The sequence below is a fragment of the Poecilia formosa genome, unplaced genomic scaffold (genome assembly GCF_000485575.1).
Source record: "Poecilia formosa unplaced genomic scaffold, Poecilia_formosa-5.1.2 Scaffold566, whole genome shotgun sequence".
Classification (NCBI taxonomy): domain Eukaryota; kingdom Metazoa; phylum Chordata; class Actinopteri; order Cyprinodontiformes; family Poeciliidae; genus Poecilia; species Poecilia formosa.
This window is the reverse complement of record NW_006800505.1, coordinates 155,817-170,664: the sequence shown is the minus strand read 5'-3', so window position 1 is coordinate 170,664 and position 14,848 is coordinate 155,817. Positions and strand designations below refer to the sequence as shown.

Below are 14,848 nucleotides of genomic sequence, written 5' to 3'. Positions count from 1 at the left end.
AATGTGTTTTAATACCAAAAAAGTTAACCTTCAAATAATTATGTTAAGTTATGCATTCAATACTTGGTCAGGAATCCTTTTGCAGCCTTCAGTGCGGCGTGGCATGGAGGCAATCAGCCTGTGGCACTGCTGAGGTGTTATGGAGGCCCAGGATGCTTCGATAGCGGCTTTAAGCTCATCCAGAGTGTTGCGTCTCTCAACTTTCTCTTCACAATATCCCACAGATTCTCTATGGAGTTCAGGTCAGGAGAGTTGGGAGGCCAACTGAGCACAGTAACACAATGGTCAGTAATACCAGTGGTTTTGGCACTGTGAGCAGGTGCCAGGTTGTGCTGAAAAATGAAATCTTCATCTCCATAAAGCTTTTCAGCAGATGGAAGCATGAAGTGCTCCAAAATCTCCTGATAGCTGCTGCATTGACCCTCTCTCGATAAAACACAGTGGACCAACACCAGCAGCTGACATGGCTCCCCAGATAATCACTGCCTGTGGGTACTTGACACTGGACTTCGGGCATTTTGGCATTTCCTTCTCCCCAGTCTTCCTCCAGAGTCTGGCACTTTGATTTCCGAATGACATGCAAAGTTTGCTTTCATCCGAAAAAAGTACTTTGGACCACTGAGCAACAGTCCAGTGCTGCTTCTCTGTAGCCCAGGTCAGGCGCTTCTGCTGCTGTTTCTGGTTCAAAAGTGGCTTGACCTTTGACCTGGGGAATGCGGCACCTGTAGCCCATTTCCTACACATGCCTGTGCACAGTGGCTCTGGATGTTTCTACTCCAGACTCAGTCCACTGCTTTCGCAGGTCCCCCAAGGTCTGGAATCGGCCCTTCTCCACAATCTTCCTCAGGGTCCGGTCATCTCTTCTCGTTGTGCAGCGTTTTCTGCCACACTTTTTCCTTCCCACTGAGGTGCCTTGATACAGCACTCTGGGAACAGCCTATTCGTTCAGAAATTTCTTTCAGTGTCTTACCCTCTTGCTTGAGGGTATCAATGATGGCCTTCTGGACAGCAGTCAGGTCGGCAGTCTTACCCATGACTGCGGTTTTGAGTAATGAACCAGGCTGGGAGTTTTTAAAAGCCTCAGGAATCTTTTGCAGGTGTTTAGAGTTACTTCATTGATTCAGATGATGAGGTTAATTGCTCATTCATTGTACCTTTTCATTTTTTGAGACAGGGATTTTGGGCTTTCATGAGCTGTTTGCCAAAATCATCAGTATTAAAACATTGAAAGACCAGAAATATTTCAGTTGGTCTGCAATGAATGTAAAACATATCACAGTTTAATTTTTATCATTACCTTATGGAAAATAACGAACTTTATCACAATATGCACATTTTTTGAGAAGGACCTGTATGTGTTGTTTAAAGTCTTTCATATGGACATCACATGTAGTTTATGAATTAGATGTGTATTAGCCCGGTTTATCAGTTTTCATATGGGCATCATCTAAAGTCCCTGCTCACCACTAACCAGTAAGAAATAAATGGGCGTGAAAAATACAGATTATGGGGCTCGCTATGACTCCCCTTCTGATCCTGTTACGTGTTGCTATTTTACTGTAAAGACTTTTATTAAAAAGAGAAGATATCTAGGTTTTGATTAGATATAAATCTTGTTAAAACAAGTTTTAAAATCTTGTCGTATTGAGGGTATTTTCTCATTTAAACGAGACACTGCTCCTGAATTTATTTCCAGCTCTCGCAGTTAAACGCATCCGTCAAAAAAAATCCCTTATTTAAGCCTAGTTATCTCTTTAAAAAAAAAAAAAAAAAAAAAAAAAAAACTTTTAACACTTAGTGTGTTCTTTCAGTTACTTACTGAGAAACCAGTTAGAAAATACTGCTGTCAAAGAGAGAAATTTTTTCCACCTTCGTAGTTATGGTTTGGCACTTCATCCATAATGCAGCAGGAGTCCTCACCACAGTCAAGCATCACATCACACAGAAAAGTTAAACCAAACGTATCAGCCTGACAGAAGGCTTGACTTCACACAGGACCTTCCTTGCAGGATGAACCAATGAGCAACACAGGCGGCATTTTAACTCCCAGCTCTGTTGTCCTTATTTCGTTTCCACTTTAAGGTTTTAAAATGCTGAGTCTGTCAGCTTTTCGCGGCTCTTCAAAGACAACATCTCCCTGACAGAGCTGTGTGGGAGAGGAGCGCCAGCTCAGAGCGCTCGGCATAGGTGGCATCAGACGAGTGGCGCCCGTCTGCCAGCAGGGAGGGGACAGGCAACATAAAGCCACTGTTTTCTGCACTTTGTTAGAGATTTCTCTGAGTCCCTTCTTCCTCAGTTGGTTGTGGGAAGTCGAAGCTCAGCTGTGTCACACCTACACAGCGGCAGAAGCTGTTATCTTTGTTCTCGCAGTCTTCTGCTATTTTTGTTGCCTCTGCCAGTATTTTCCTGTGCAGGGCGTCTCACACACACCACCACCATATTGCAGTGCATGTGTTTGTGTGTCCTCTGAGCCTGTGAAACAAAAAAACACACATAACAATGTGCAGGAAAAAGGGAGGAGAGAAAACGGCTCCGCTAAACACAGAGAAGGAACAAAAAAAGAAGGGATTTAGGGAGCAGAGGTAAAAGCTGCCAAACTCATTATTTTTCAACCAGCAAGCTGCAGTTTTGTGACTCTCGCAGATTCTCTTCCCCGGGGAACCTCATTAAACTGGGAGTTAGATTTCAAATGCCCGTTAATAGTTATTATTCCATGTTGGCTGGGATTTTTATCGTTCAGTCGCTGCACCTCGCAGGCACCTCGGTCAGACGCCGTTTCATTAATTTCTTGGTGGATGACTCCTCTTCATGTGCACTGCTTCCGTTCCACCGTTTCACCTCCTCTGTGCTCAAACCTCCTTTCTGCTTGAACTGACAACCATTTACTTCACATTACCACCCTCCCTCTCCTTTGTCCTCCCATCACCTGCCTTTCTCTCCCTTTCAGAACCTCTCCTTTCTCTCTCTTTTTCATCACTTCTCATTTTAGTCACCTCATTCCGAAGATTCCTACCTCTCATTCACCACAAAGTCAAAGATACTGCGCTGACTTTAGTGTGGAGGTAAGTGGGAAGGAGGGAAGCATGCATAAGGAGATGGTGCAGCAATGTGAATCTCACCTGCTTTCATTTATTTGACCTCTTCAAAGCCTTTTACTGCATTACGGTGTGGTCAAAAGAGCGGTGAGCACTCCTCCTCCCGTACGCCAGCAGGGAATAGTTCTCACCACTGAATTGGTTTATAGCTGCTGGCAGCACTCCAAAGATTTTAAACAGGCTTTTGATTTGCATGGGCTTGTGTCTCTGTGTCAGGCGCACCTTGTGGGATTCATTAACTGCACAACAACATCCAAACACTTATACACTTATAGGAAACTGAAGTTGTTACCGCTTCAATAGGCGATTGTGTTGTTGTTGTCAATCAGCAATGATTTGGTAATTAATTATATCTGCCTTGCAAAGGTAAAAAAACATTTTCCTTTTTCTCGAAACGAAAGTGCACTTAATAGTTCTAGGACAGTGTAATGAATCTTATGATACCGTTCATACTTTTATTTAAAGAAAATGTTTGAAAACACAACGTATCATTTTCATTTCACTTGTGCTACTTTCCTTTGATTTATCACATCATAAAATTCAGATAAAATTCTATATTAGTGGTTGTAACATAAAAAAGCACAAACTAAAACTGCTTGTTTGCTCTGTTTATACATTTCAGATTATTTATGCTGCTTGTCTTCCTGTGTGTGCAACCAGAACCAATCACATAAACACACCAAAAATTGTGTTGACAGTTCAAATTTCATGTTGTTTATGTATGTGATAAGGATGAATTTTTACGAGGAACACGCTGCCCTATTATGCAGCAAGCGGTAAATAAGGCTCCCTCTGCCAGATGAAATAATGTCCAGAACCATAAAACCCGTCCAACATGAGATATCAGTTCTGCCGCTCTGTGGATATTTAGGTTTTTCATAGGTTTTTTTGCATATTACTTCAACATTTTGTATGCATTAAAAGATAAGAATCTGAATATGAATGTATACAAGAAAAATCCATGGCTTTCAAATATGCACGCATAGAAATAGATGATATATATATATATATATATATATGTTTTTTATATTTGCTTTTTTCCTCTTCAGTAGTTTTAGCCCAATAACAGCTGATTCATCACAATTACTTCCTGACTGGTCGGCCATCCTGAGCTGACAAATCTGCAGAGCATTACCCAATAAAAGGTGGTAATGGGAAACCACCCACTGCTCCACTCGGCCTCCATTTCGGCACTCCGCAAATTCACTCATTCCTATAATATCGTTCCTCATCGGCAGCCTAATGATGATTTATAGCCCATTCAGGGCAGCGAGTGCGTTGTGTTGAGCTGGGATGGCTTGCGCTGCTCAGCAAGACCGGAGTTTTAGCCCCAAGGTGAGAACAGTTCATTTCAGCCTGCAGAGCAGAGAGCTCAGACCAGAGAGCAAACAGTCAGAGGGAAGCAGATGGAGCTGCAGCCATTCCCATCACCTCCCCGCCTCTTCGAATCTGTCTGAGCGGACAGAGTTGTATGTCTTCAATTGACCTTAGCTTTAAAAATTGATGGCTGTTGTGAGGAAGCTCACCTCGCTGCTGGGGGAAGCGTATGGGGTGTTTTAATTGGGCTCAACTGAGACATACCATGAAGACACGAGGCTACAGGTCAATACTGACACCGAGGTCCATTTTGTGCTTTTATTGTTGTTGTCCTTAAACAGGTTCAGAACAGAGCTCACTGACAAGATATCTAAGACAATGACAATGAGTTGTTATTATTACACCAAATAAATCATAATTCTGGACGTGTTTCTCTGAGTTTGGTTCAGATTATCTGATGCAGCAATAACACTGAAAAGTCTTCAGTAGATTACTCTGTTGTTAAACAGCCGCAAAACAAACATGTGCACAATAAGGCTTTTTATCTTAAAAGATTAGAGGATTTGAGCTTTTTCCACAATGTTTTGATAGAGCTCTAATGTCCTATGAAATCCAATTTGTATTAGCAAAAAGATAAATGTGAATTTGTTAAGTCTCTATTCCTGCCAAGACACATTCGGATATTGCTCCCAGTGAGACCATTTCCCTCCCTCTGTTTGGTATGGATTAAACAAAGCAGACATCGTGTGCTAATTATCAGCTTTATAGGTTTTGGCAGAGAATTGAATAAGTGTCTGAAAAGTCTTAATTGTTCCTTTTAGTTTTTTTTTTTGTTTTGTTTTTTTAATGTGCAGATTAAGCAATATTTCCCAATATTTGTTTTGGCTGAGGAAATGTGCTTGCCGGGACTCCAAACTAATAAGTTCTTGGTAGAAGGATGGATTTTATTTATTTATTTTTTTTGTCTTTTGTGCAAGTGAAATCTTACATGCAATGAAAGTCGGGTCTAATTCTATGTCATTAGCTGCTGATTTTCTTCCTGACTGCCAGTTGGTGGTTATTGTTCAGGCAGTACGTGGGTGGGCAAAAGGAGGTGTTGGTATTATCCAAGGCTGGTAATTTATGTCTCCAGCTGCTGTCTCTGTCTCCCCAGGTGGACATCTTGATTTCTCAGCAGTGCATCTAATTAGGGGGAGAAAAACACATGTCCAAGGGAGATGCATTCGGCGAAAGGACACATTTTCTCAAGCAGATGTGGAGACATAAATTAACCATCTTTTAAAAAAAAAAAAAAAAAACTATAATAGAAAACCTCCAATAAGTGCTGATGAGAGCAGTCTGTCTGTTACATTATACTACTCTGACATTATTTTATCAAGATCCCCAACATACCCCTGTAATAAAGGCCACTGATGAAATGTTTGGTCTGAGCCTGTGGAGGCAGACAGATCCTCATCTGGAGACGAGGTAGATCAGAAGTGGTGCAGCTAACGATCAGAGAGAGACAGGAACATCTGGGTGATGGCACGGTGCTGTTGTATTTCAGTTCATAATTATAGAAGATCTTCCATTTCCTGCATTCAATGGTCTTTTTTCAAATGAATCAGATGGAGGGGTGGTCTATTCTGAATGGATCAGGGTTCAACATCTTTATTTTAGCAGCGGATGCAAGCGGGCTTAGTGGGAAGCTCAGTGATGATGAAGGTCGAGGGGTTACAAATGTTTTACAGCTCTGGAAAATCCTGATTTGGGATGTTTTTTTATTACTGGAAAAAAAATATGAATCACCATTTCTTGGAAAGAACAAATAACTATGTGATGATATTTAACTTGGTGATTTGGAGTCCAGTCAGTTGAGGATGTGGGAAGACACGGGATGAAAGTCACTTTGTCTTCCCACATAAGATAAACCATCTAAACATATATATTAACTTTAAATGTTTGAGGATCTGGATTAGGATTGGAAGGAAAATTTGAATGAGTGTTGGAAATAGGGTTGGATTTCGGGTTTGCATGAGGGTTGCAAAGACCCTCAGTGCTTTCTTAGCGACCAGAAAAACCCATGTTTTTTTTCTGAAGACTGAGCATAATGCAAGCAAAAACCTGAAGAAGGATTGTACCTCCCTGAATAAACAGAAGTAGTTGAAGGATATGACTGCATCTCACCATTTGGATGGCAGTTCTAGCTGAAGGTTTGTGGAAGTAGTTAGCCATGAAAGAGCGCAAAGTTTTTAGCAGAATTTTTCAGAAATCATGGGATTTTTCGTTCACTTTAAAGGGACCCAAAAAGCTGAATATTTCATAAACTGTAGAAGATATAAATAAAGTACAAAGGCAGAATGTCCTGAATGAGCAGAATATGGTAAAAGTTTATTGGTTGAAATAGCACAAAGTATGCAGAAATAGTTAAGTGGTGAAAAGTGTATAGGGGAAAAATGTGAAGGATCTCAAGAGTGTGAATGCCTACAGCTCTCGGCTTATTCTCACGCTAACAAGAGGATGAGCTGAAATGCACAGAACACGAAAATAAGAAAAGCTAAACAAAGAAAAATAACTAACATGACATGACTGAGCCTTTATATAACAGCAGTAATAGTCTGCAATCATGCACTAAATATTTAGGTTTGGTTCTGTTCTTGAAGAGAATCATAAGTGTTTGCTGGTGTTCAGGATGTGATGCTCAGAAGAGCATCACATCCTGATGCCTGGTACCTGGTAAATAAAGGTTACTTTATAAATGTTGACCAGGCTGCAGCTCTGTTGGTCATATAGGAAAAAAAAAACAACAAAGAAGAGACCTTGGAGTTTATTTTCAAAGCTATGTGCCCTTTCTTAAAGATTTTTTGAAAGAAATTCAAAGGAAGATGTTTTGTTAGCGCGCAGGCTGCTCCTGTGTGAGGTAAGACATCTGCTGGCTGAGATAAAAAGCTGTTTGGTTTTCTGACATCGAGTCAGACCTGCTAAATACTGGCATTAAACTTCATCAAGATTATAGAGCATTTTCAGATGTATTCCTTCATAAAGAAAAGAAAGCATCAGGGGTGGAGATGAAAATACATCATTTCATTCCTGCATCTCTTTATGCAGTTTATAATGTGTCTTTGATGAACATTGATGTTTCTCTTTAAAATGTGTTTTTAGAGATTGAAAAGATACAGTTGAAGAGCAAATTCTTCAAGTTTGTACAGAAATGTTTTAATGATTATAAAGCATGTTCAACTAAGTAATCACAGCAGATGTTACCAAAAATAATTATCGATACTCTAAAGACAAAGCACTTATGACAGTAGTTCAACAAAACAATTGGTTTTGTTATGAGGAGTTTTGAAGACTCTCTGATAACTTGGTCAAAAACTGGTGATTTAATGAATTAATCACTGCTGCATCAAACTGTGTGCAACAATGAATGACTCGACTATTTTGGAAGATTCTCAAAATGACATTTTTGCAGTTGTGTTTGTTTTCTCCCAAACGTGAGGAGCAGTATACGCCACAGTGATTCACCAGAACAGACAAAATTCACAGTTAGTGCGAACACAGATAAAACCAGGAGGGATCAGCACAATGCATATCCGAGAGAACTTGCATAATGGCCAGAAGAAGCGCTTTGACAGAATGCTGTAATGTTACCATCAAATTACTGGGAGCAAAGAAGCAGCATGCAGCAGAGCCAAATTATCACATATTGTTCAGCGTTTGCAGATGCATGCAAACCCACAAGTGAGAGGAAAACGTGTTTGAGCCAAGAACCAAAACACAAAACCTAGCATAGAAATAATATAAAATTGACTAAACTATATATATTTATACTGTGTTTCAACCAATCTGGTCTGATGTGCTTTTGTGTGATGAAACAGGTGTAACTGAGGTAAGAAATATTTACCTGGAAACATGATAGTATGAGCTTTACTTGTAATGATTTTCTTTCAGATTTGGCTCTTGATTCTGGTTCAGCTTTTTCAAAACTTCATTTTTTCCCCCCCCCATCTGTTGAAGTCAATCATATGAGTGGACTCACTCTGACTCAGAGGAGGAATATCCTCTTTAGCCACAGGTTTCTTGCAGGTAATTTATGTACGGGGTTCTCTGGTTTCCACCAGACGTGTAAAAAACTGCATGACAGATTAATTGGTGTCTCTACATTGCACTTAAGAGTGAGCGTATGTTGAATAGTTGTGTGTCTCTGTGTTTCCCTTGTCTATTACTTTGATGTACTGGCAACTTGTCCAGGATTTCCCTGCCTCTTGTGCATTTGACTGATATAAATAGGCACCAGTCCTCCAGGAAGACAAGCAGATATAGATAATAGATGGACGAGCTCTACAAGCTGGCATTAAATTATGTGTTTACACATTTGAGATCCACTGTTTCTCTTCAAAAACTTTGCTCAAAATATACATTAATGTTGGACTTCTCTGGTGGGAATTGCCTGTAAAAATATGCCGTTTTGTTGTGATTTCTTAAATTATCACAAACTTGCAGCTCAGTCCATTATCTGCTAGATTTAAAAAGAAAAACTCTGCACCACATTCTGCCAAAGTTATCAATAGTTTATTGATCTTCAGTTAAGGCAATCCATTACAAAGCATTTCACAAACCACAGTATGACGACAGTATTGTGTCCAACACTTGGTTTGGAAATAGTTTAGTTTGTTTTTTTTTTCAGCATGCAAGTCAGAGATCAAAAGAGGTATGTAAACAACCTGGGTTAAAACAGGAGCAGTGGCAAGAAGAACCCATTCAGTATGTTTCTGATAGGAAAAGAATGGAAACAAAGCTCAGAGATGCAACATGCCGGAAGAGGCCGTCATGTCCGAACGGCGCCCTCTGTCACAAATAAAGTCAGTGGGAGATGCGATAATCAGGTGAAATAAAGAGAAACCACCAAACTTCCTGCCACTTTGGCACAAACATGCACACTGTCTACAGAGGCTAAAGTTCAACAACTGAACACGTTGGCACTGGACGTTCCTCATACAGGGCTTATGTACATAATTAGAGTTCAGCCTCTAAGACCAGCTAAAAAGAAATAGCAAATAAAATCAACTTCCGCGAAGGAAAATAAATTGCTCTGCTGCTGAAAAATATAACTCAGAACTGCTTAATGTTTCACAATTGCATAAGAGTGATTATTGTGTCCTTGGTAGTTTTTTTTTTCTGATTTCCCCGTGAGAGTATCATTGGCCTTAGGGAAAAGAAGAAAACCCTTTTATATTCTTACAAGAGGTGCTCATAAATAAATACAACATTTAATCCTACTTAAACTGATTTGGTGTCATAATGAATGCATTATTTCCCTCTGAAAGCGCACCACCTCTGCTTCAAATGCTTTTGCTGTCTTTTCTCCGTTTTGTCACAGACTACGACCTGCATAATGATGCTCATTTCTTTGCTTCATGCTGCTAAATGATCTTCGCATTGTGAAAAATGAAGAGTCTGACTGGAAAAAAAAAAAAAAAAAACATTGTATGCAAATAAGATGTCAACATTCAAACTGTTAAATGATGACAATCTGCTATGTTTTATTTCAGAAGTATAAATCAGTTTTATTTTGCACTAAATGGCTTCTGCAGAGGTATACCGTTATTTATAACTTGTTATGTAACTTGGCAGCCTTGTCTGAGATCAGAAGAAGTGGTTACGTTTGCAGCAGATTAAACTCTTTGTCTTCTGACGGTAAAATGTAAAAACAAGAAAAAAAGGTTCTGAGCTAACCCTAAGAAGTTTAGTGCCTCTGGTCTGAGTTTCTGTGGACTCATCAGACTCTTTCAGCTCTCTGAGAGCGCTTAGAGCAGCAGGAGTTAAGAAAACAGCAAACGGCAAAGAAAGATCATTGCATAAACATACAAAAAAAACTGACTCATTCTGTGATGAAGCAACAAACCTGTGTAAACATTGGTTCTCCACTGTCATTCAATAATACTTTAAATCACAATAAGACGAAAAATAAATCAATCAACAAAGTAGAAACCCAAGCAAATATCTTCATAAAACCTATGAGTGCTGTTTCTGTCCTAAAGGTGATTAATGTAAATAGCCACGGTTAAATTGTAAACAGTTCTTGGTTTTAAAAAGTGTACAGCAAGGCTTAGCAACTACTCCAAAGAACATTAGTGACAAGCTCAAGGTATAAAATATACAGAACATCGATGGAGACAGAGTGATTCAACAGCTGCCACTGCGACAGTCCTAATCTGGAGGTTTTATCATTTCCAACTATTTCAATGTATCCACGTAAAACACCTGGGTGAACTTAATTTGGATATGTTTTTAAAACGGTAGGCACGTCTAGGTCAAGATATCGAGTGACAGGGAGAAAGTGAACTGAAAGATGATGCCATCAACAAAGATGTATCGACAACTGTCCAAAGTCTTAAACTCATAACAAAAATTAACTATTGTTATTGGCAACCCTGTAAAAGTACAAACTTGATACATGAATTGCTTTTCTGGTGCATCTGCATAATCTCACAGTAAAGAATTTGGAAAAATCCAACTTTTTAAAAGGTAAAAAACAAACAAAAACAAAAACAACCCAGTGACAATTTCTGCCACATCAGACCCTATGAAAACCGTCAGTAAAGTACCTAAACTTTCCCATATTCACACATTAGATGGTGCAGTCATTAAAGTTTTATTTTATAACACAAACAGTGAAGATAATTATATAAGATGGTTAAGGAAAAAAAGTATTTCAGGTTTAATAATGAATAGTGCTGCTAAGAATCCATATTAGCAATTGATCAACAATCAAAAACCGTCACTACTTCAGGTCAGTTTGGAGTAAAATAACAGAGAAATGTGTGTGGAAAAGAAACTCATGGCCACTGCTGAGTATGGTGGAGGATCTGTTGTGCTAAGGGATCGTTTCTCTTCCACAACCACTTAGAAACTTGTAAAGCATGAAGGGCATTGAGGAAAGTTTCATCATTTCAGGTTTTGGCCAAATTGGCCAAATTAACACCAGATAAAGTGAAGCCTTCTTAGTGCAGGACACTCTTGTAAAAAAGAGTTTTTATCCTGGTTAATTGAAGGTAGATTAAACCTAAACCATATTTCCAATGGGATTCAGTCACTCCTCTTAATGTTTTAATGTGAGATAAAAGGTTGGATTTCTGAACATCTTTAATGTGAGATCATGCTACAGCAGTGAAAGATTAATTCATGCTTCTTACAGGCTTTTTACACAACTAAAGGCTAAATAAAACAGTGTTAGCTTTAAATGGTGTCTGTGGTTGTTGGGGGAAAAACACACATGGAGAAAAATACACATGTAGATATGGACAAAACACTGGATCCAGACTGAGTACAGTCAAGTTTTAGCTCAACTCAAGTCATTCAGTAATTGTTGTATTTGTTAGATATTTGGGGAAAAAAAGTGCATATGAATGCATTTCAATTTCTGGTCAATGATTTCTGATTGTTGAGACCTCCCTCAACGAAATGTAAATACATTTAAGGAAGAAATTATGGGAGCAAGTTGACATCAGAGTATAAAATCTGAAGGATCCTTCAAATTTGCCAAACAAAATTCCAGATAACGACATGCACTAGCAACAAATACAATGGAAATAAATAAATAAATAAATAGTAAGATGGCAAAAGAGTTTGAGTACAATTATTTCTTTGCATACAGATAATGTATGAGGATGTGCCAGGAATTACGCAGTCATTCTTATGTAAACATCCTGCTCAATATGGTAAGTAAAATATAGTTTAATATATAAGAATATTCAGCATTATGCATACCTAAATAATAAATTTGTCTAAAATACTAGAAGAGAATATTAAAGCTCTTCTAGTATAGAAGATGTGATCTGCCGTCCTTCAAATGATTTTCATTCTGGTTTGAGTTTTCAAAGTGAACATATTTAACTTAATAATATGAGGACTTTGTGCTTTTGTTTTGACACTAATTAGTGCATTCTGTTTATATAAAGATTAGAAATGCATATAAGACATGAAAAATCTGTATGGCGGTAGACTATGTTACAGCTTGCAGTCAAAAAATTTCCCATGAGCGAAAATGATTCCTACGTTGTTAGATTTGTGTCCGATGCTTCTATGTTACAGGCTTTATCAAAGTAGAAATGGTCGTAGAAATGATAGTTTTCCTTATGCTGGTCACAAAATATAAGATGGAAAACTACAGGATATATATTTCTATATGACTTCAATACCCCAACCCAATAAAATCTCTGCGAAACAATAAATTATTTCTGCAATAAATCAATAAATAAAAACTGGTATTCATAACAGGATCCCTAGATTAACACATGAACTCCAAAAAGGTACCACAAACAAAATACAAACTGGTACATCCTAATATGTGTACGCCTTCAGAAAGGCCTCGCTCTACAGGTTTCCGTCACATCACCACTTTGACAGGTTTGACAGCAAACATCTAAAGCTTCCCTTTACATCGTTCTCCTCTCGGTGCTCTGAGAGAAAAAATAAAACCCTCCGATTACCAACCCGTTCCTCTACAGCCGTCTCTCTGCTCTGGCTCTTTACAGAGTTTTGTTGTGTGTGTGTTTCACTGGGGTCAAAGTGCCTGGAAATCATTCCCACTTTCTCCTCACAAGGATCGTTTGCATTAATATGAAACCTGCACCGGCCAAAGCGGTGCCGATGTCAGAGGCGGGGATCAAACAGACTCCGTCTCGGGCTGCTTGCAGGAGGAGTACGGTGGGGGGACGGGGTTGGGCTTAATGGCTCTGCTCTTCATGTAGGAGATCAGCTGGTCCGGGATCTCAGCCAGAACGTCTTTGGCCAGCCGGGCCATGCTGAGGACGTGGTTACCTGTGCGGTCCATGTAGTCTCTGAATGGTACGAACTGTGACACACGAGACAATAAATCATCTTAAAAAAACAACAAAAAGAACTAATATTAAATAAAAGCTCCTTCCAGCAGGCCACGTCTTTCTGTACCTATTAGAACCTCACGATACTGAATCGTGAATGAAAAGACAAAGATAATTGCCTAAATTATTTCCATCTCAGGGCAACAGAGTCCCACAGGGCAAAATACCAAACACACACTCACTCAAACCCAAGAGCAATTTAGAGTAACCAGTTCATTTTTGGACTCTGGGGAGGAACCTGGAGAAAACTCTCAGAACAAGCCAAGGCCAGGATTTCAACCCAGAACCTTATTGCTGCAAGGGAACACTGCTTGCTACTACCCCATGGTATGCCTCATGCAGCATAATTCATGAATCCATTATGTTTTTAGGTTTTACACAATTTGGACTCAAATTAATGTTAGATTAAAATGATTTGAATCCTCTATATCACCTCTTCCTGTGTCCAAACACTAGTGAAGCTGTGGTTTGCTGCTGAGGATGAGAGAAGTGAGTTTGAGACAAATTAAACATTTGGTTAAGAAAAACACTCAAAACCTAAATTTCAAATAGTTTAAATGACTTTTTTTTTCTGAATCGTTTTCAAGCTTTTCGTTTGAAATCTCAAAATTCTATAAACTGGAAACATGCGAGACATTTTTACGACTTACTGCGTTAGTATATTTAGTGAATGTTCCTTTTTTTAATGCGGCTATACCAAAATTTTAACCTTAAATATAGGAGTTTAATAAATAAAAGGAAACACAATACAACATCCTGTTGCCCAAAAAAGAACGCAAGGTAAACTGGGCACAAATGAACTCCTGTAAATGCACACATACTGCAAAACAAACAAATTTGTAGATTTTACTTTATTTTTTTTTCTATGAAAAAGGAAAACTAAAAACAAATGCAATACTTTTGGGATTTTTAAAAAACATTTTTAAGTATTAGAGGGAATCAACATGAAACATTTCTTACCTGCACAATGTCTCTCTCTGCCAACTTTCCTCGTGATGAGATTCTGACATCATCACCATCCAGCTCAACCATTGCTACAGAGACAAACATATCTTAATCACATAATCCCAACTGAGATGTGGTGCTAAATGGATACACATTTGTTTTGTTGAATGAGTCGTCAAGAAAGTCAAAATTATGTTTACACTGAAAACGATGATTCTTGTAGAAAACACTTATCCTTCTGATAGCTCAGAAGTCCATTACAGAGCCAACACAAAGTCGCACAAAAACAATATTTTCCTTTTTTTTTTTTTTTTTGTTTGTTTGTTTTCTTACCATCAAACTCTGCTTGGCCAACTCCGACAATGATGATAGACATCGGGAGCTTTGCAGCCTGTCATAAAAACAAAAGAATCATCATCAGTCAGTCTTTGTATAAGGAGGAGATGCATTAACAAGTATGCAATTTTCAACTGGAGCACATCCATTTCACATCTCATTATGTCGCGTCGCATTGTGGGGAAACATTATTCAGTTTGATTCATGCAAAATCCTGCTGAACATTTTAACTAACAGCCATACACAGTGTTTAATTTACATGCCGTGCTGCTAACGTCAGCGAAGCTATTT

The 14,848-nt window shown here is 38.8% G+C and overlaps 1 protein-coding gene across 2 annotated transcripts in view; it reads right to left on the bottom strand.

Moving 5' to 3' along the window:
- Window positions 1–8,947: 8,947 nt before the first annotated feature.
- Window positions 8,948–14,848, bottom strand: part of LOC103129672 (copine-5-like) — an 86,171-nt gene continuing 80,270 nt past the window's right edge. For both annotated transcript variants that reach the window (XM_007540844.2, XM_007540845.2), the window contains 3 exons: window positions 14,555–14,612; window positions 14,237–14,310; window positions 8,948–13,248 (listed from right to left, as the gene is read on the bottom strand). In XM_007540844.2, the coding sequence (XP_007540906.1) occupies window positions 13,060–13,248; window positions 14,237–14,310; window positions 14,555–14,612 (321 nt within the window). In that variant the 3' untranslated portion in view covers window positions 8,948–13,059. The remainder of the gene's footprint in view (window positions 13,249–14,236; window positions 14,311–14,554; window positions 14,613–14,848) is intronic.